Source organism: Nannospalax galili, unplaced genomic scaffold, assembly GCF_000622305.1.
Source record: "Nannospalax galili isolate Female #2095 unplaced genomic scaffold, S.galili_v1.0 scaffold945, whole genome shotgun sequence".
Lineage (NCBI taxonomy): Eukaryota > Metazoa > Chordata > Mammalia > Rodentia > Spalacidae > Nannospalax > Nannospalax galili.
The window spans coordinates 619,736-639,672 of record NW_008352650.1 but is presented as its reverse complement, the minus strand read 5'-3'; the positions used below and the strand labels follow the sequence as shown (position 1 = coordinate 639,672).

The 19,937-nt window shown below is 48.8% G+C and overlaps 1 protein-coding gene across 1 annotated transcript in view; it reads left to right on the top strand.

Moving 5' to 3' along the window:
* The window catches only part of Timp2 (TIMP metallopeptidase inhibitor 2), a 51,104-nt gene extending 32,412 nt beyond the window's left edge, over window positions 1–18,692 (top strand). Inside the window, exons 2-5 of the mRNA XM_008849656.3 lie at window positions 2,597–2,697; window positions 6,270–6,378; window positions 13,649–13,773; window positions 15,815–18,692. Coding sequence (XP_008847878.1) covers window positions 2,597–2,697; window positions 6,270–6,378; window positions 13,649–13,773; window positions 15,815–16,012 — 533 coding nt within the window. The 3' untranslated portion in view covers window positions 16,013–18,692. The remainder of the gene's footprint in view (window positions 1–2,596; window positions 2,698–6,269; window positions 6,379–13,648; window positions 13,774–15,814) is intronic.
* Window positions 18,693–19,937: the final 1,245 nt, after the last annotated feature.

Sequence of the window (19,937 nt, the reverse complement as noted above, 5' to 3'; positions counted from 1 at the left end):
ATGTTCAAAGTGAGGCCTGGCTTAGGCTGGGAAACAGGAACCTGTGGCCGGGCTGGCAGTGACTCAGCTGCACAGAAGGAGCAGTGCTAATAGGGCTTGGGGCTGGGTGGGGCTCGAGCTGTGGTGTGGGACTCAGTGGGGAGGGATCCAGAGCGCATTGCTGGGGTCTGAGGGAGCAGATGGTTCACCCACGTGCCTGGACCTCCCTGCCTCTATGGGGAGCAGCCCTGGCCGGGAGTCTCTAAGACTCAAGCTGACCACTGGGCGGGGTGGCTCTGAGCAGACCCTATCTGCTCCTGTCTCTGTCTACCTGTGTGCAAAGTGACAGAAGGTCCCCTCACCCAGAGTGACCCTACACCACTGCCTTTTGGAGGGCAAAGTTTTCAGCCATTTAGGCAGGCTCTGCTCCAGCTAATAACCTTGAAGTGAAGGAAAGCCCTGGCCTTGGCACGACCTGCTGACCCTCAGTGGTAGGGTTACCAGGGAGGAACTAGGGCTTAACTGCTAGTAGAAAGCCCTGTGGGGCAGGACTCCAAGCTCTAAAACATTCTGGAATCTTCCTGACTCATCTCTTCCCATCACTTCTAACATTGTCTGGGGAGTTCTTCCTCTGTGACCTCCCTTCTCACCATCACTAAACCACAGCATTTCTAGCCCAGTCTGTCCCTGCACAGTTTCCAACTCTACCTGTGTCACACTTCCCCTAAAACATGCGCTACTACAAAGAACAGCATTGGAGAGATGGCTCAGCAGGTAAGAGTACTTGCTGCTCTTGTAGAAGACCCCGGTTCAGTTTCCAGTGCCCACCTGGTGGCTCATGAGTTCCAGGGCATCCTCTGACACCCTTTTCTGGCCTCCAGGGGCAGCGCATGCCTGTGGTACACATATAGATAAAGCAGGCACACACACACATTTATATAAATAAAGATTAAAATTATGGGGGCTGGAGGGATGGCTCAGCATTAGGAGCACTGGTCACTCTTGCAGTGGACCTGAGTTGGAATCCCAGCACCCATATGGCAGTTAACAACCATCCATAGCTCCAGTTCCAGGGGAACTGACACCTCCTTCTGACCTCTGCAGGCACTGCATGGCACAGGTGCACTTAACATGCATGCAGGCAATACACTCATACGTATAAAAGAAAAATAAAATTATCAGGCATGGTGGAGCATGTCTTTAATCCCAGCACTCAGGAGGCAGAGGCAGGTGGATTTCTGTAAGCTCAAGACTAGCCAGGGCTAGGTAATGAGATTTTTTAACTTTTTTTTTTTCCCGGAGCTGAGGACTAAACCCAGGGCCTTGCCCTTGCTAGGCAGGTGCTGTACCACTGAGCTAAGTCCCCACCTCCTTTTTTATTAACTTTTAAAAATGTATATGTATGAGTATTTTGCCTACATGTAAGTGCACTCATTCATGCAGGGCCTGTGAGGGGCCAGAAGAGAGCAACAGATCACCTGGAACTCTAGTTACGGATGGTTGTTCGCTGCCCCGTGGGTACTGGGAACAAAGCCCCATCCTCCACAAGAGCAGCAAGTCTTCTTAACCACCGAGCCATCTCACTCCAGCCCCGAGATGTTTAAAAGCAAGCAAAAACCACAGAAATACAAAACCAAAACAAACCCTGAAACAATGCCAAAGCGAAGCTCGGAGTCCTCGCCCTGGGTAGCTCTGCAGCCTCAGTGCAGCTGTGGGTCTGACTTCCTCCCGATTGCTGGGACTTCTCCCTCCTTGAGGCCTATCTGTTGGTGTGCAGAGAACAGTCAGCAAATGGTCTGTTCTGTAATCTCGCTCCTGTAGGGAGGGATGTGGACATCCCAGCCACCACCACCTCAAACAGGCTTTGGGGTTGAAAGAAGGTGGGTGAGCATCAACCTCAAAGGGGCCTAGTTTATTCATGTTTAGGGAGCTCAGATCTGAAAGGCCTATCCACTGGGGTGCTGAGGCGCAGCTCAGCAGAGCGCTTGCCTAGCATGCCAAAGGACCTGAGTTCCCTCCCTAGCTCCCTAGCACTGCAGGAAAAGCGTTTCCATGCAAAGTGTCCTATGGACGTCTGTGTGCAGGTCCATGGGGCAGTCAGGGGACAACCTCAGGTGTGTCAGTCCTCAAGTGGGTTTTCTTTTTTTTTTTTTTTTTGCATTTTTAACTTATTTTGGAGGTATCTGTGTGCTACAGTGCACATGTAGAGATCAGAGGACAATTTGTGGGTGTTGGTGTCTAGCTTGCTTTTTTCAAGTCAGCGTTTTATTAGCCCAGGTTAGCCTTGAACTTCTGGTCCTCCTGTCTCTACCTTCCAAGCATTGGGATTACAGGTGTGTGCCACCATGCCTGGTTTTATGCATTGCTAGAGATAGACCCAGACCTTCAGGCAATTTAGGCACGCACTCTACCGACAGAGCCCCAGCATAGAAAGAACTCTTGAACAAGCCATAGGCGCTCCCTCTCCTGGCTTGTGCCAGGTCAGGGTCCTCTGGCCCCCAGGTTACAACAGGTGAGGAATGGGCCCACCTCCCATAGGCAGGGACACTGAACCCTTGGGCAGGACCTGGATGATCCTAGGGGGCTCTTCTCACCTCTGTGTTTCTGTGTTTTGCAGTGATCAGGGCCAAAGCGGTCAGCGAGAAGGAGGTGGACTCTGGGAATGACATCTATGGGAACCCCATCAAGAGGATTCAATATGAGATCAAACAGATAAAGGTAACTTCAGATGTGACTGCATCATCCAGGGAGCAGAGGGTGGACAGATCGGACAGGGGACTAGAGTTCCACCCAGCCAGCTATAGGCCAAAAACTCAGGTTGTCAAGCCACACACAGGCCCTGTTCTCCTTAAGCCATAAGGACCTGAAAAGTCAGACAGAAATCTTAAATTCTCAAGCACTTCAGTTTTTCCAGAAACATCTTGATTTTACTAGGTGATAAACTAGTGGGAACCTCCTTATAAGTCACTGGGGTCACTGCGGCATCTGAGCCTCTGAGGCTGAGCTGTTGCAGTGTTCAGTGGCTGGGAGGACACAGTCTTTGCCCCCAAACTAATGGAAGAGGTGACCTTGGTCTGTAGCTGCAGTGTACGGCCCAGCCTGTCCTGCAGTTGAGAAGAGGCTGAGTCCGCAGGTGTGGTCAGAGGCAGCTTCCTGGCTGTCAGGGGCCACTTACTGAGAAGGCAGCCCATCAGATGGACAGGGCTGAGATCAGAGGGGCTGCAGACATGTTAGTGTTTTCAGAGTGCTTTCTATGTCTGGGGACCAACGGAAAGAAACCCGTATTTGAGGGAGAGAGGCTAGGGATATGGCTTAATTGGTAGATTGTTTGCTTAGCATGCGTTAAGCCCTGAGTGTGAGCCCCAGCACCTCATAAACTGGGCAAGGTGGCACACACCTGCAATCCCAGTGCTCGGAAGGTAGAGTAGAGCAGAAGAATCGGGAGTTTAAAGTGATCCTTGGCTATATGAGACTCTGTCTGGGGAGGGGAGGGAAAGACAGGGCAGGAAGACGGTAGGGAAGAACCCTTTGCCTTGGGGTCACTGCCTGATGCTGTAGTGGTAGTGGCTGGCATTAACTTAGTGTTCAAAGAAAGACAGCTGGCCCCAGTGTTAGGGACAGGCTTGCTACACAGTAGTGGTTGTCATCGTCCATAATTAACAAAGTTAAAAGCAGCAAAGGCCCTAGAAAATATTTCCAAAGGCCAGGGGAGTGCTTGCTTCCTCTTTACACACATCACCTCAAGGGGGTGACCTGTCTCTCAGTACTGAAGTCTCTTCATGAACCGAAGAAGAAGCTGGGCTCTCATGACCTCCTCACAGCAAGCACCTCGGCCTCTTAGTGAATGACATCATTGGATGTGCATGTGGAGAATGTCATCCTCCTGGGCTTTCTTCCCATGGATTGGTAGTGAAGCCCCCCAAGGCTGGTTTGTCTTGACGTAAGGGATGCGCTTGATTCATCTGGCTTTGCTAATTAAAATGCTCTAGGAGAGGGACTGGAGAGATGACTCAGCAGTTAAGAGTCCTGTCTACCTGTTTTCTCATTGCTGTGATAAAACACTGACCAAAACCAACTTGGAGAGAAGAGGGCTGATTTCATCCTTCACACCCAGTTAATAGTCCATCACCAAAGGAAATCGGGGCGGGGACTCAAGGCAGGAACCCAAGGCAGAAAGTGAAGCAGAGACCACAGAGGACCCCTGCACGGCTGGCTTGCACAGTTACGTTATACAGCCCAGGCCCACCCACCCAGAGATGGCACTGCCCACAGTAGGCTGAGCCCCCTACATCAATTAGCAGTTAAGAAAATTCCTTATAGACATGGTCACAGGCCAATCTGATGGAGAAAATTCAGTCACAGGCCAATCTGATGGAGAAAATTCAATTGCTGTTCCGTCCTACCATGTGACTGTAGTTTGTACCAAGCTGACAAAGACCCTCTAGCACACAGCTTCTGCAGAGGACGGTGTTCAGGTGCCTGTAACTCACAATGCATGGAACTCCAGCTCCAAGGGTCTGATGCCCTCTTCTGGCCTCCACCCGCATACACATGGCACCTGCATACACATGGCACCCGCATACACATATGCACACATAGACATAGACACATAGAAATAAAATTTTAAGAGCCTCTCTAGGAGGAGGGAGGGAGGGAGGGAGGGAGAGAGAGAAAAAGGGAAAATGTCTGCTCTTCCTCAGCTGGGCAGCAGGTGCTCGCCTGAAGAGCTGTGAGTCAGGGCTGGAGAGATGCCTTGGGGGTTTTTAAGAGCCCTGGCAGAGTACCAGGTTCGATTCCCAGCACCCACATGATGGCTAACAACTGTCTATTTCAGGGGATCCAACACCCTCTTCTGGCCTCCCCAGGTATTGTACATATGGTTGCACTTACATGCATGCAGGCAAAATGCTTAAACACATAAAATAAATATAAATAAGTTCTTTTTATTTTATTTTATGTGTATGCGTGCACTGTCTGCATGTAGGTACGTGCGCAAAATGCTTAAACACATAAAATAAATATAAATAAGTTCTTTTTATTTTATGTGTATGCGTGCACTGTCTGCATGTAGGTACGTGTACCAGTGTCGTGCAATGCCTGCTGAGGCCAGAAGAGGCTGTTGGATCCCCTGGGACTGGAGTTACGGACAGTTGTTAGCTGCCATGTGGGTGCCAGGATTCGAACCTGGGTCTTCTGCAAGAACAACCAGTGTTCTTAACTGCTGAGCCATCTCTGCAGCCCCATAATTTCTTTTTTTTTTTTTAAAGAGTTGTTGCCAGGTGTGGTGGTACACACCTTTAATCCCAGGACTTGGGAGGCAGAGTCAGGTGGATCTCTGTAAGTTTGAGACCAGCCTGGTCTACATAGGGAGTTCCAGGCCAGCTGGGGCTACAGGGAAACCCTGTCTCAAAAAGACCAAAAAGAAAAGAAAAGAAAAGAAAAGAAAAGAGCTGTGAGTCAGATACTGAGAAATCAGACCTTCCCTTGGCCTTGACGTTGTGTTCTGGTTCCAGTGCTTCTCTCTCCCTTTTGTCCCCATCGTGAGGCCAATGCCTCATCAAAGTTTCTGGAAATAAACAAGGGTCATTCATGCCTGCAATCCCGCATCCTGGCTGCGGCAAGAGAGCAGGGAATTTGAGGCCAGACCTGGCTACCTACATAGACTTTTTTTGTTATTATTTTTGAGACGGGGTCTCCCTGTAGCTCTAGCTGGCCTAGAACTCACAGAGATGCATCTGCCTACTTCTGCCTCCTCAATGCTGGGATTAAAGGCATGTGCTATCATGCCCAGCCATAGTGAGACTTTAGTCTCAAAAAAAAAAAAAAAAAAAAAAAAAGCATAGACATGGTGCTGGGGGTGTAAATTATTGGGCTCAAAGCCCTGGGTTTAATCCCATCAAGAGAAAGAAAGAGGTTGGGGAGAGCTTGGGGGATTCCCTAGCAAACAAATAAACTTTAGTTAGTGGAACTAGACAGATGCATGATCCTCTGTGGCAGGCGAGAATCTCTAGAGTTCACACAGAGGTTCTGAAATGACCGTGCAGGAGTGTCCTCTAAGAAAGTCCCTGCAGATGACAGTGCTGTGCCCACTTGCTGAGACCCACTGCTCTCAGAAGATGATGACTCTGAAGGACGCCTTTGCAGAATTGGTGGCCTGTGAACCCATATGACACACGTTCTTGCCTCTGTGCAGGGTGGGTGGGAACACCTGGGTGCACTCAGGTCACTCCCCATTTGCTCCAGTTGGGAGGCCCATCTCTGCTTACACCCGCCCTCCTGTGTCTTTGCAGATGTTCAAAGGACCTGACAAGGACATCGAGTTTATCTACACAGCCCCCTCCTCGGCAGTGTGTGGGGTGTCGCTGGACGTTGGAGGAAAGAAAGAGTATCTAATTGCAGGTGTGTAGGAGCTGAGTCTCCTCTTCTCCATAAGCCAGTGACTTCCCAGTCTGTGTTCCTCTGTGACCTGGTCCTTAAGGAACAAGCTCCCCCACACTAACTTCTAGGGGCCACCTGGTCAAACGGCAGGCCACCCCAGGGACTGCATCAACCACCTATGCCCGTTAGACTCTGAGCAGTAAAGCGGCCTTGATCTTGGCCAGTGCCTGCTTCCAGAGGCACCCACCAGGTCCTCACCCGTGCAGAGGCCTTGGCAGCGGGCCACCATCCTGGAGCGGGAAGCAGCAATCCCCTTCCCGGGGAACTGGCTGGGAGGTAGGGGTTTTCCAAGTTTCTTTCTCCGTGGATTCCCTGAAGGTTCTACCTGTGACACCCAAGCCCAACCTGTCAAGGAGAATCTAGGTTCAAGCGTCCATGTGTAGTCAGGGCTGAGCGCCAGTGTATAGCTAAAACTTTCCCCATCCAAGCAAAGGCCAGACATGCAAGGGCTCTACTGAGTCACATGCTCACTCCCTGTATGGACACTTGAAAGTTTTAGGGAAAAAAAGTGATAGTCTCTGCATTGAATTTGATGAGCAACTTCCTGTCAATGCTTCCATTAACCCTCCAGCTCAGACACTAACTTGTGTCTTGGAGAAGTGCTCAAACACACCCAGGGTGAAGGGGAGTTAATTACATTCTGATTTATTTGTGTGTGTGTTTGTGGGTATGTACATGCCACAGCACATGTGTGAGGTCAGAGGACAACTTGTGGGAGTCAGTTCTCTCCTTCCACTATGTGGGTCCCAGGGATTAAACTCAGATGATCAGGCCTTTACCCACTGAACCATCCTGCCACGCAATGCAGGAGAATTAAAGGTGTCAAATGGTCACAGTTTTTTTGTACAAAGAGATCAAACCAGCATAGTGGATAAGGTACAAGGCAACTCGGAGAGATGGCCCAGCAGTTAAGAGCGCTGGCTGCTCTTGCTGAGGACTCAGGTTTAGTGTCCAAATAGTGGCTAACAACTGTCTATAACTCCAGTTTAAAGGCTCCAATTCCATGATGCACATACACACATGCAAGCAAAACACTAATACATATAAAATAAAAATAAAATACTTTTTTAAAAAAGGCAGAAGGTGAGGCTGGGCGCGGTGGCGCACGCCTTTAGTCCCAGCACTTGGGAGGCAGAGGCAGGCGGATCTCTGTGAGTTCAAGGCCAGCCTGGTCTACATAGTGAGTTCCAGGACAGCTGGGGCTACAGGGAGACCCTGTCTCAAAAAGACAGAAAAAAAAAAAGGCGGAAGGTGGTCCAGGTCGATGCCCAGGCACAGCTTCTTAAAGCACACTGGCATTTGAACACCTGACCAACTAGCGTCCTTGGCCCAGTGGCTTGGATTGTCAGCACCTTCCAGGCCTCTGGTGGGGCTGTTGTGAGATGGAAGAGAGCAATGTGAGGCACTTTGGGGACCTACTTCCACACTCACTGATAATTTTGTTTCTTTTTTTAATATTTTATCATTTTTATTTTATGTGTATGAGTGTATTGCCTGCATGTATGTGAGTGCATCCATGTCGTGCAGTACCATGGAGGTCAGAAGGTGGCTTTGGATTCCCTTGGAACTGGAGTTAAGGACAGTTTGTAGCCATCCTGTGGGTGCTGGGAATCGAACCTGGGTCCTCTGCAAGAGCAGTCAGTGCTCTTAACCACTGAGCCATCTCTCCAGCCCCATAACTTTGTTTCTTAAATGTGAGGTGGTGGTCATCTGAGCATGTTGTGTCACACTGAATGCAAACCCGATGAGCTGATGTAAAGATGCATGTGAGGTCTAAGAAAAGCAGGTTACGGGGCCACACAGCAGAACAGGTGGGAAGGGTCTGCTGAGGACCTCAGTAGAAAGCTGTCCTCGGGGGAGTAGGGGCTGGGGAGATGGCTCAGTCAGTAAAGTGTTTTCCAGATAAGCATTAGGACCTGAGCTCAGTCCCCAGCACCCACATGAAAGCTGTGCATGGCAGCATGTGCTGGGGACCATAGTGCCAGGGAGGCAGAGACAGGAGGATTTCTAGAGCTACCGTCCAGCCATTCTAGCCCAATTGGTAAATTCTAGGTTCAGTGAGAAACCTTCTCTCAAAAAATAAGGTGGAGAGTGGTTAAGCGCACCGCTGCTCTTGCAGAGGAACCAGGTTCAGTTCCCAGCACCCACATAGTGTTAACAGTCGTCTAGTTCCAGAGGGATCCAACATCCTGTTTCGGCCTCTGTGGGCACTGAACACACATGTTACACTTACATACATGCAGGCAAAACACTCATAAAATAGAAATAAATTTTAAAAAATTAAGCCATGATAGCACACACTTCTTAATCATAGCCCTTGGGAGGCAGAGGTAAGCAGATCTCTGTGAGTTCCAAGCCAGCCTAATCTACATAGCGAGACCCTGTCTCAAAAATAAATAAATAAATAAATAAATAAATAAATAAATAAATAAAAACCAACAACAATACTTGGGGCAGAAGAGATGGTTCAGTGATTAAAAGCACTGGTGGTTCTTGCAGAAGACCTGGGGTTGAAATCCCAGCACCACATGACAGCTAACAACTCTCTATAACTCCACTTCCAGGGGGTCCAACACTCTTCTGACCTCTGTAGGTATTACATGACACAGGTGCACTTACATACAAGCAGACATAACACTCATACACATAAAAAATAAAAATAAATTTAAAAATATTTATTAAAAACAATTAAGGTAGAAAGCAATTGAGAAAGATTCTGACATGGACCCCTGCCCCCTTCCCCCAGACACCTGTCCTTAGATTTGGAGACAGGAGTGTGCTTTGGACATCCCAAGCCTAAGATGTCTATTTAAGACAGGGTCTCCCTGTAGCCTCTACTGGCCTGAAGCTTACTATATAGACCAGGCTGACCTTGATCTCAAAGAGGTCCACCTGCCTCTGCCTCCTGAATGCTGGGATTAAAAGTGGGTGACACTGCCAGGCGTGGTGGCACACGCCTTTAATCCCAGACTTGGGAGGCAGAGGCAGGTGGATCTCTGCGTTCAAGGCCAGCCTGGTCTACATAGTGAGTTCCAGGACAGCTGGGGCCATAAGGAGACCCTGTCTCAAAAAGACCAAAAAAAAAAAAAAATGGGCGACCCCATGTCTGACCCCTCTCTTCTTTTTTTTGACTTTTTGAAGCAGGGTCTCCCTGTAGCCCCAGCTATCCTGGAACTCACTAGTTGGCCCAGGCTAGCTTTGACCTCACAGAGATCCGCCTGCCTCTGCCTCCCTAGTGCTGGGACTACAGGCGTGTGCCACCATGCCCGGCTTCTTCTCCTTTTTTTAAAAAAATTTTATATGTATAAGTGTATTACCTGCATGCATGTAAGTGTACGCCTGTCATGCGATGCCTGCGGAAGTCAGAAGAGGGTGTTGAATTCCCCAGGAACTGGAGTTACAAATAGTGGTTAGCTGCTATGTGGGTGCTGGGAATTGAACCCGGGTCCTCTGCAGTAGCAGCCAGTACTCTTAACTGCTGAGCCGTCTCTCCAGGTCCTCTACTCTTTTTTTTTTTTTAGAGGATTTATTTATATGTGTCTGTGTATGAGTGGTTTGCCTACACATATGTAAGTGCACCCATGTTGTGGAATGCTCAAAGAGGCCAGAAGAGAGCAACAGATCCCCTGGAAGTGGAGTTATGGATAATTGTTAGCTCTCATGTGGGTGCTGGGAACCGAACCCAGGTCCTCTTCAAAAGCAGCCATTACGCTTAACCCCTGAGCATCTCTCCAGCCCATTCTTTAGGACAACAGTGGCTCTGGTTGCCCCGTAAGCCAAATGCTCTGCCAGTCGGGGTGCATGCCTTATCCTGCTCTCCTTGAGAGGGGGATCGGGGTAAGAACATCATGGCACCCGTGGCTGATTCACCCCACTGCCCAAGGAACCTCTTTACTCTGGCTTTTTCTCTTGGACTTGGTCAGGTGACTCCAGACTGACTATAGTCTTTATTTCCCAAGACACAAAACCTATTTCCAGTTCTCTAGAGTCAGGACAACCCTTTAACAAGGGGCTAACCAGAAATCACATGGTCTAGCAAACCGCCCAGCCAGTGCTGGCTCTGGCTGTGTGAGTGACCACATTGCCCGAGGCTGGTCACCTCCTCCCAGGCTGGTGACTCAGCTTCACATGTGGAATTGGGCACTGAAACCGGCTGGGAACTGATACAGAATTGGCCCTGTAATTTTACAGTCCTCTCCTCTGAAAGGAAAAGTAAACATACAAGCCTTAGTTATACATTTTAATCAATTCCCATTTTTCTGTACCAAGACTCACGTGTTGCCTTTTTCCAAGCTAGACATAAGTTAGAGTGTTGTTAACAGATGATCATGCTGTGCGCCGCCCAACCACATATAAGTATGCTAAAGACCTTATTTTTTTATTAGTATTAATTATACAAAATAACGAGCCAATGAGATGGCTCAGCCAGAAAGGGGGCTTGTCATGGAAGCCCTATGATCGGAGTTCAATTCCCAGAAACCCATGTAAAGGTGGAAAGAGAAAACAGGCTTCCTAAAGTTGTCCACTGACTTTCCTCGTGTGTGCCGTGGTCCACACCCGCCTCATGTGCACACATGATATTAAATAAAAATTTTAAAAATAGTAGGAATCGTGACATTTTCATACAAGTTTCTAATGTACTTTGATCTCGGTTTGGATAAATGGCTCAGTGGCTAAGAGCAAAATCCGTGCAACCACGAGGGCCTGAGTTCAGGTCTTAGCACCCGTGTAAAAACCCAAGCTCCATCTCACACTTATCTGTTACCCCAGTGCTGTCGTGGGGGGATACAGGAGGATTGCGGAGGCTTCTTGGCCGCCAGCCCAGCTGAAACACCAGCTCCAGGTTCAGGCAAAGATAGGAAGATATTTAACACCTTCCTCTGCCACCTGCTCATGAGTTCACAGGCACATGCATCTGCACATACACATATGTGTACACCATGTGGGTTCTGGGAATTGAACCCGGGTCCTCTGTAAGAGTAACCAGTGCTCTTAACCCCTGAGCCATTTCTCCAGCCCCAAGATTTAGTTTTTAATTATGTTTATATATGCGTGTCTGTGTGTGGATATGCCCATGCCTGAGGAGGCCAGAGACATTGGAATCCCCTGGAGCTAGAGCACAGGTGGTTGTCACCTGATGTGGGTGCTGGGAATTGAACACAGGTCCTCTGCAAGAGCAGCCATTGCTCTTAACTGCTGAGCCATCTCTCCAGTCCCACACTAATATTTTTCAAAGGCCCCTTTACCATAATGCTGTGCTGATGCTTTGTCAAACAGAGGTGCTCAGGGTGCAGCCTGGTGCCCTTCAGGGTCTTGCCCAGCCCTCGGTGGCCTCCTGTGTTCATCCCAGGCATTTATGTGTGGTGACGAGGGGCTGTTGTCTTAGAAGAGTGTGTAAATGAACTCCACAGCAGCCTCTGGGGTACTGTTCACACGGGGTGCTGTTCACACTGGGTGCTGTTCACTGGATGCTGTCTCTTCTCCCTGGTGGCTGTGGCTCCCGCTGTGTTGAGATGGAGAGGGAGCAGAGCTGGGTCAGGGGCCTGAAGCACAAGAGAGGGACAGCAGCTTCTTGTGGCCCACAGAGGGAACCCGGAGCAGATCGCTGGAGTTTCAAGGCTCCATGCATTCTTAGCCACAACAGAAACACAGATTACAAATGAAACCAGAAACAAGATGATTTGCGTAGCACGTGATCTTTTGTGTATGGATGTTGTGCATAAGAGTCTGGGGGCAGCTACAGATGAGGGACGGACCGCTCCCCTTCACCGTTACCTTCTTATTTTATTTATTTATTTATTATTTATTTATTTATTTATTTATTTATTTATTTATTTATTTATTTTGGTCTTTTTGAGACAGGGTCTCCCTGTAGCTCGAGCTGCCTGGAACTCACTCTGTAGACCAGGCTGGCCTCGAACTCACAGAGGATCCGCCTACCTCTGCCTCCTGAGTGCTTGGATTAAAGGCGTGTGCCACCACACCCGGCAACCTTCTTATTTTAAATGTTTTATTTTTGTTTTATGTGTATGAGTGTTAAGCCTGCATGTATATAAGTGCACGCGTGTCATGCAATGCCCTCAGAGACCAGAAGAGGGTGTTGGAGCCCCTGGAGTAATTGGAGTTATGGATAGTTGTTAGCTGCCATGTAGGTGCTGGGAATTGAACCCGGGTCCTCTGCAAGAGCAGCCAGTGCTCCTAACTGCTGAGCCATCTCTCCAGCCCCCACTGTTACTTTATTTTTCTTTAATATTTTATTTATTTTATGTGTATGCATGTATTGCCTGCATGTAGGTAAGTGCACCTGTGTCATGCAGTGCCCACGGAGGACAGAAGAGGCTGTGGGTTCCCTGGAACTGGAGTTACACAGTTGTTAGCTGCCATGTGGGTGCTGGGATTCGAACCCAGGTCTTCTGCAAGAGCAGCCAGTGTTCTTACCTGCCTACCTTCTCATTTTCTACATTGTACATTGTTTTAGTTCCATTTCCGTTGCTGTGATAAAATACCCTGGCAAAAAGCAACTTAAAAGAGAGGTGGTTTATTTTAGCTTACAGTTCTAGGTTATATAGTCCCTCACTGTGGGGAAGTCAAGGCAGAAACCTGAAATAACTAGTCCCATCCAGTCAAGGACAGAGAGAAACAACTATGCTCACTAGCGTGCTAGTACCCAGCTCAGTTTCTCTACGTTTATACAGTATAGGACCCCCTGTGTTACCCACAGTGGACTGGGTCTTCCCACATAAGTTAATTAAGATAGTGCCCTACAGACATGCCCACAGGCCAACCCAATATAGACAATCTCTTATTGAGATTCTTCCCAGATTGTGTCAAGTTAGTGGGCTGGGCCCTCCCACATCACTCATCAAGAAGATGCCCCTTAACATGGCCACAGGCCAGTCCAATAGAGGCAATTTTCCAATTGAGGCTCCCTCAACCCAGGTGTGTCAAGTTGACACTAAAGCCATCCAGCACAGTTGTTTTGAATCAGGGTCTCATGTGGCCCAGGCTGGCCTCAAACTCACTATGTAGCCAAGGTTGGCCCTAAACTCTCGATCCTCCTGCCTGCATCTCCGTGTGCCCTACCAAGCTGGCTCAAACATGGATTATTTTAAAGCTCCGAGTAACCCAACCATAGTATTGTTAGAGCTAACTCTCAACACCCCAGGCTGCACCTAGATGTGGGAGGGAACTTGTTTCTCATCCTGAGCTTGGTCACTCTGTCTCCTCACAGGCAAGGCCGAGGGGGATGGTAAGATGCACATTACCCTCTGTGACTTTATTGTGCCCTGGGACACACTGAGCACCACCCAGAAGAAGAGCCTGAACCATAGGTACCAGATGGGCTGTGAGTGCAAGGTAAACGGATCCACGTCCCCACACTGGCATTGCCATCAAGAGGCCTCGGGGTGACGGTGGGAGGTGGGGAGTGTGTGTTGGGGGGGTGGGGTCCTTGGCTTCCCAGACCCCTCAGGTCACTGAATCCAGATTTCACAGTGGACTCTGACAAGGTGCGGTAGCAAGGGTGTCCGGAGCCTTTGGTCTCTGGTTACCAGAGAGCCTTGAGCTGTGTTTCTGGCAAGGGATATTTGAAAGATTAAGGGAATGGGGGTAGGACAAGCCTATAAGTCAGTCAACCTGACTGGCAGCTTCTAGAAAGAAAAACCCTTTAGGAAAGAAATTTTGTGAGGGGAACATGGTCCTGGGAGTATTTTTCTCCCCGTGTGCACGTGTAAATGTTGTGTGCCTCATGAGGGTAGATACTTTCTCCAATATTCTAGACTTTTCCATGCATGAGTCTCTGTGAATGTGGAACTGGGAGCTCTGAAGGTACTTTCCTCCTCAAATCCTCCCAGAAGCTGTGCTAAGCAGAGTTGTACCAGCACACACCCTTAGATGTGACTGAAGAGGGGGACAGCTGGGACGCTGTCATCCCCAAGGACTCGCCCTATGCCCTGCTCTTTTCCATACCTCCCCCTGCTGGGTACCTAGCATCTCTGTGTGTTATCCTGAGTGACTCTGGGACCGAGCCTTGTCAGCTGAGCCCTGCCCTCCAGGCCTGTGTCAGCTGAGCCTGTTTATGGGCCTCCTCCCCTTCCAGGTGGTACCTGCCTGCTCCTGTTACTTGGTCATTAAAGGTGTGAATTCCAAGCCCAAGTGTCCAGCCAAGAGCAGTTCCACCATTCCTGGCACAACATCAAAAGGAAATTCTATCTGGGCATGGCAATACATGCCTGTAATCCCAGTATCTAGAAAACTAAATCAGGAGGATTGCTGAGTTTGGAGCCAAGCTGAGCTATATAGTGAGCTCCTTACCAGCCTGCACTGCAGAATGAGATCCTGTCTCCAACAACAACAGAAAACGGGCCAGGGATATAATTCACGTGGTAGAGTGCTTGCCTAGCATGCAGGAGGTCCTGGGTTCCAGCCCTAATACTGTGTAAACCAGGAGTGGTAGTACATACCTGTTATCCCAGCACTTAGGAGGTAGAGCAGGAGATCAGAAGTTTAAGGTTATTTTTAGCAATCTGGGATACTTGAGACTCTTAAAAACAAGCAAAAGACAGGAACTGGAGAGATGGCTCAGCAGCTAAGAGTACTGGCTGCTCTTGCAGAGGACCTGGGTTCAACTCCCAGCACCCACATGGCAGCTAACAACCATCCATAACTCCAGTTCCAGGGGATCTGACGCCCTCTTATGACCTCTGAGGGCATTGCATGACAGGGGTGCCCTGATATATCAGCAGGCAATATACTCATGCACACAAAAATAGTATTTAAAAAAACAAAACAAAACAGTAACCAACAACAAAATAATGCTCTCTGTTCTCATCTTTGTGCAGCTCCACAGGTGGTGTGTAATCTTTTGCCCAAATGCTAGTGGCCACTGTCCCAGAACAGGTTTTTGAGAGCTAAGTATGGGCATTCTTTTTTTCTTGTTTTTTGAGACAGGGTCTCCCTATAGCCCCAGCTGGCCTGGAACTCACTATTTAGACCAGGCTGGCCTCCATCTCACAGAGTTGCGCCTGCCTCTGAAGTGCTGGGATTAAAGGTGTGCACCACCACACCTGGTGTGTATGGGCCTTCTTCCTTGGCTCAAACCTGTCTCCAGGAAATATAAACCCCTGGTAGGGACTTAACTCCAGGAGGGCAGGCTAAGTGGAAACCATCTTTGGAGAACATACACCAGATGGCCCTAAGCAGAGGCACACCTACCACACAGGGCTGCATAAGTAGATGAGTGCAGAGACTTTCCCCAGTCCTGACCGAACTCAGTATGGGGAACATGGGACTCAGCCGAACTGCTGTCCTTAAACATCCTCGGTAGGCACACTGCTGGTTCTGAAGGTGCCCCAGGTAACCTTGGTCCCAACTCAGTCCCCCTGCCTGTGTTCCCTAGATCACACGCTGCCCCATGATCCCATGCTACATCTCCTCTCCGGACGAGTGCCTGTGGATGGACTGGGTCACAGAGAAGAGCATCAATGGGCACCAGGCCAAATTCTTCGCCTGCATCAAGAGAAGTGATGGGTCTTGTGCATGGTACCGCGGGGCGGCACCCCCAAAGCAGGAGTTTCTCGACATTGAGGACCCATAAGCAGCCCGACAGCGCCCCTGTGGCCAATTGAAAAGTCTCCGAGGGTTTAGACTGGTCCAGCTCTGACATCCCTTCCTGGAACAGCATGAATAAAACAATCATCCAAGTGGGTCCACATTAGTGTGATTCTGCACCCCCCCATTTTCCCTAAACACGGTAGTGGGTCTGGAGGGACAGGTGGGCCAGGGTCCCTGCAACACCCTCTCCCTCTGCCAGCCTGGCACTGTGTGTCTCAGGCTTTTTGATCCTTGGGTACAGGCAGGGGTGGGATATAAGACTCCCTACCCAGGCCTCTTTGACACTGTCACAAACACCAGACAGGTTAGCATTTTAGGGTCCCCTGGCCCTGTTGGGGCAGAGCCTGGATGTGCATTTTGCAGAAACTCTTGAAGGTTGTTGCATGACTGTGTAGCCGGCCTACCAGGTCCTTTTCATCCTGAGAGGGGTATGTCCCTCATTTTCTGCAGCAGCCGCCCCTCTGGCCCAAGGTGGCAGTCCCTGGCCCTTTCAAGTGCCCTCCCATCTCCCCTGGGCCTGCTAAAGACTCCCAGCTCCTGGGACTCCCTGAAGTTCAAGAGCAGCCCTAGAACCAGTGGTTCATTCACAGAAGAGCCCTATCAACCCCATGAATCTACAGAATTCAGTGACACCTTCCTCAGGCCGGTGGGGAGGTAGAGCCCTCGTTGAGGCACATGTCTAAGTCCAGCCAAGTCATTTCTGTGCCCTCTCCGATCTCCACCCCCGGTCCTCAGCCCCTAGTGTGGATACGTGAGGCCTCACACAGGGGGCAGGAGTCAGACTGTCCTCCTAGTTCATCCCCAGGTTTATCATGCTATCCTTGACCCCTTGTAAGTGGTTTCTGGTATCTGGGTTGTGTTGTGTGGCTCTGCTTTGAGGGGTGGTGCTGTGCTGCTGTTGAGCAGCCGGCTCTGTTCCCCTTTTTTTTTTTGCACAAACTGAAGCTGTAAAAGGCCAGTCTTGCTCTGCCCCAGCAGAAAAACCCTAGTGAAATCTCTGTACGAGGCCAGTAGTCACTATGTGGATTCTGTGTCACTAGCTAAGCACGTGAGCCCCACAAGGCAAGGGGAGACAGAGACAGGCGGTTCTCCAGGCCCTTCCTTCTTACTGAGCCCCCAGGATGCTGTGGCTTGCTTTAAGAGACATCTCATTTCCTAAAGATGAATTCTCAGAAGATGAATTCTCAAAGACATTCTCTACTTCCATTTCTTAATGTCATAAAGACTGTCCACTTAAGACCCTTTATAGGGAACTGGGAACCTACTAGTTCCCTTAAAAAAATAATGACTTTTCAATGCCAATAGAAGGGGGTTAAGACAGGCAAAGCTTCATAAGGATATAGTTTCTCTTCCTCCTGCCCATGTCTCAAGCTAAGCCGTCCCAAGGACACACGTGTACATTATCCAAACATACACGCACAAATGCGCACATACAGATGCTGGTGTGGCAGCCTGTGAGTAGTCCTTTCGTAAAATGCTTCCAAAGACCTCCCTCCTTGAAGCCTGTCCCCGTCAGCAACCACAAAGCAATTGTAAGACTCCTGGCCCCCAAGTGGCACTGGGACCTGGTCAGCTCAGAACTTAATAACTTCCATTTTTAGGACAGACTAGGAGAAAATCCAGGAATCAGCCTCCATCCTGCCCAAGGGCATTTTCATGCTGTTCAGTGATGTAGTCTTGTTAGGATACTGTCATGGACCAGACCACATGATTTCAGTATACACGTTGCCGCCAGATCCTCCCATCTATCCCACCCCGCCCATTTGCTTCCTATACAGTGGAATCATATGTAATAATTGCTCCCATTTCTGCTGACTTTTGACATGTTCCAGTTTGTTTTTGACATTGCTGTAAGCATTCCTGTGCTGTGGTTTTTTTTTTTTTTTAATTACCCTTGATAGGTATTAGACTTGCACTTTTAAAAAACAAAACAAAAATTTCTGCATTGAGGAAGCATCTCACCCAGAGTAGAAAGCATGGCGTGGGTGCAGCTGGCCTGGGACTGTGGGACCTTCAAATCTTTTTTTCTGCCTCTTTATCTTTGCTTTTCCAACCTTCTGACTTTTGTGTCTGGTTCAGCTTAATTAGGAAGGAAGCATCTCTTGAGTGCGTTGATTCTAAAAGATGGTGTTTATATTTGAATCACACACGCTGGTGTTTTAACCATGCCGAACAGAGTAAGAGAACGGAAAAAAAGCCAATGGGACAAAGTGCCGGGTGGCAGCCGAGCGGCGGCCAATCAAAGGCCTTTGCAGCAAATTAATTGCGATATATAGCTTAAGGCAGATCTCCACTTGGCATTGTTTAATTTATGTTGTATTCTAAGCACTGCGCTTTTCCCTCCATCTCCATCGTGCCAGCAACTCGAAATATTTAAGATGAAGTTTACATGGTAGTTGTTTCCAATCTCTGCTTGATACGTATTAAGAAATATCTGTGAGCTTGCTGCATAATTTAAAGCTTTGTTGATTTTGTTTGGACTCTTTGTTGTTGGGGGACACCGTGTTCATGCTGGACTATGAAGTCCGAGATACCCCGTGCTGGGAACACAAGAGTTGCTGAACGTCAACAAGCTGACTGCGCATGTCTTTGATGCTTTGTATTTTTTTTTTTTAGAGTGATTGCTCTGTCAATGGACAATAAACCATATTATCAAACAGAAATGGGAGTGTCTGTGTGGCTTTTTCTGGCTGTCAAGACTACTGCTTTCTAGCCAAGGGAGCCAAGCCTCCACCATCTAGAGGGAAGGGTAGTCTCAGAGGAAAACAGGCCAGGGTGCTTCTATTTCTTTTAATTTTTTTATTACATTTATTTAGTGTGTGTGTGTGTGTGTGTGTGTGTGTGTGTGTGTGTGTGTGTGTTCCACAATGGCACACATGTGGAAGTCAGAGGACAACGTGTGGGAATCGGTTCTCTCCTTCCACCATGTGGGTCCTGAGGATCGAACTTGGGTCTTCAGGCTTAGCAGCAAGCACCTTTACCTAATGAGCCATCTCACTGGCCCCCAGGGTGCTAGAGGAGAATGTGGGCTATGATCATGAGCAGGGATGATAGAGTGAAGATGGTTTTCTTTTCCTATGAGAGAGAGAGAGAGAGAGAGAGAGAGAGAGAGAGAGAGAATGTGTATATATGTGGAGACTGGAGGTCATCCTTGGGTATCATACTTCACTTTATTTTTTGAGGCAAGATTTTTCCTGGGGATAGGCTGGCAGGCCAGAGAACACCAGGGATCCACCTGTTTCTGTCTCTCCAGAGCTGTGATTATGGGCTCATAGCACCACGCCTAGCTTTTTATGTGGGTGCTGGGGATCCAAACTCAGGACCTCACACTTTTACAGCAAGCACTGTACTAACTGAGCCATCTCTCCAGTTCCCCATTTTTTATTTTTTTTAATTTTATTTTACATATATGAGGGTTACACCTGTGTGTATGTAAGTGCACCCGTGTCATGCAGTGCCCACAGAGGACAGAAGAGGACATCAGATCCCCTGAAACTGAAGTTATGGATGGTTGTTAGCCACCATGTGGGTGCTGGGAACCAAACTCGCGTCTTCCACAAGATCATTCAGTGGTCTTAACTGCTGAACCATCTCTCCAGCCCCCTATTTTTGTTTTTATGACCCAGGATCTCACCATGTAGCCCAGGCTGGCTTTGAACCCATGATGCTCCTGCCTCTATCTCCTTAGCATTGGGATTACAAGCATGTACCACTATACCCAACATAAACATGGGTTTTTTTTTATTTTTTTAAATGAATTTGTGTGTGCATGTGTGAGGCACGTGTGTACCACGGTGTTTGTGTACAGGTCGGAAGAACACTTGGGAGTCAGTTCTGTCCTTCCACCATGTGGGTCCTGGGGATTGAACTCAGGTTGTCAGGCTTGATGTGATGGCAAACCCCTTTAC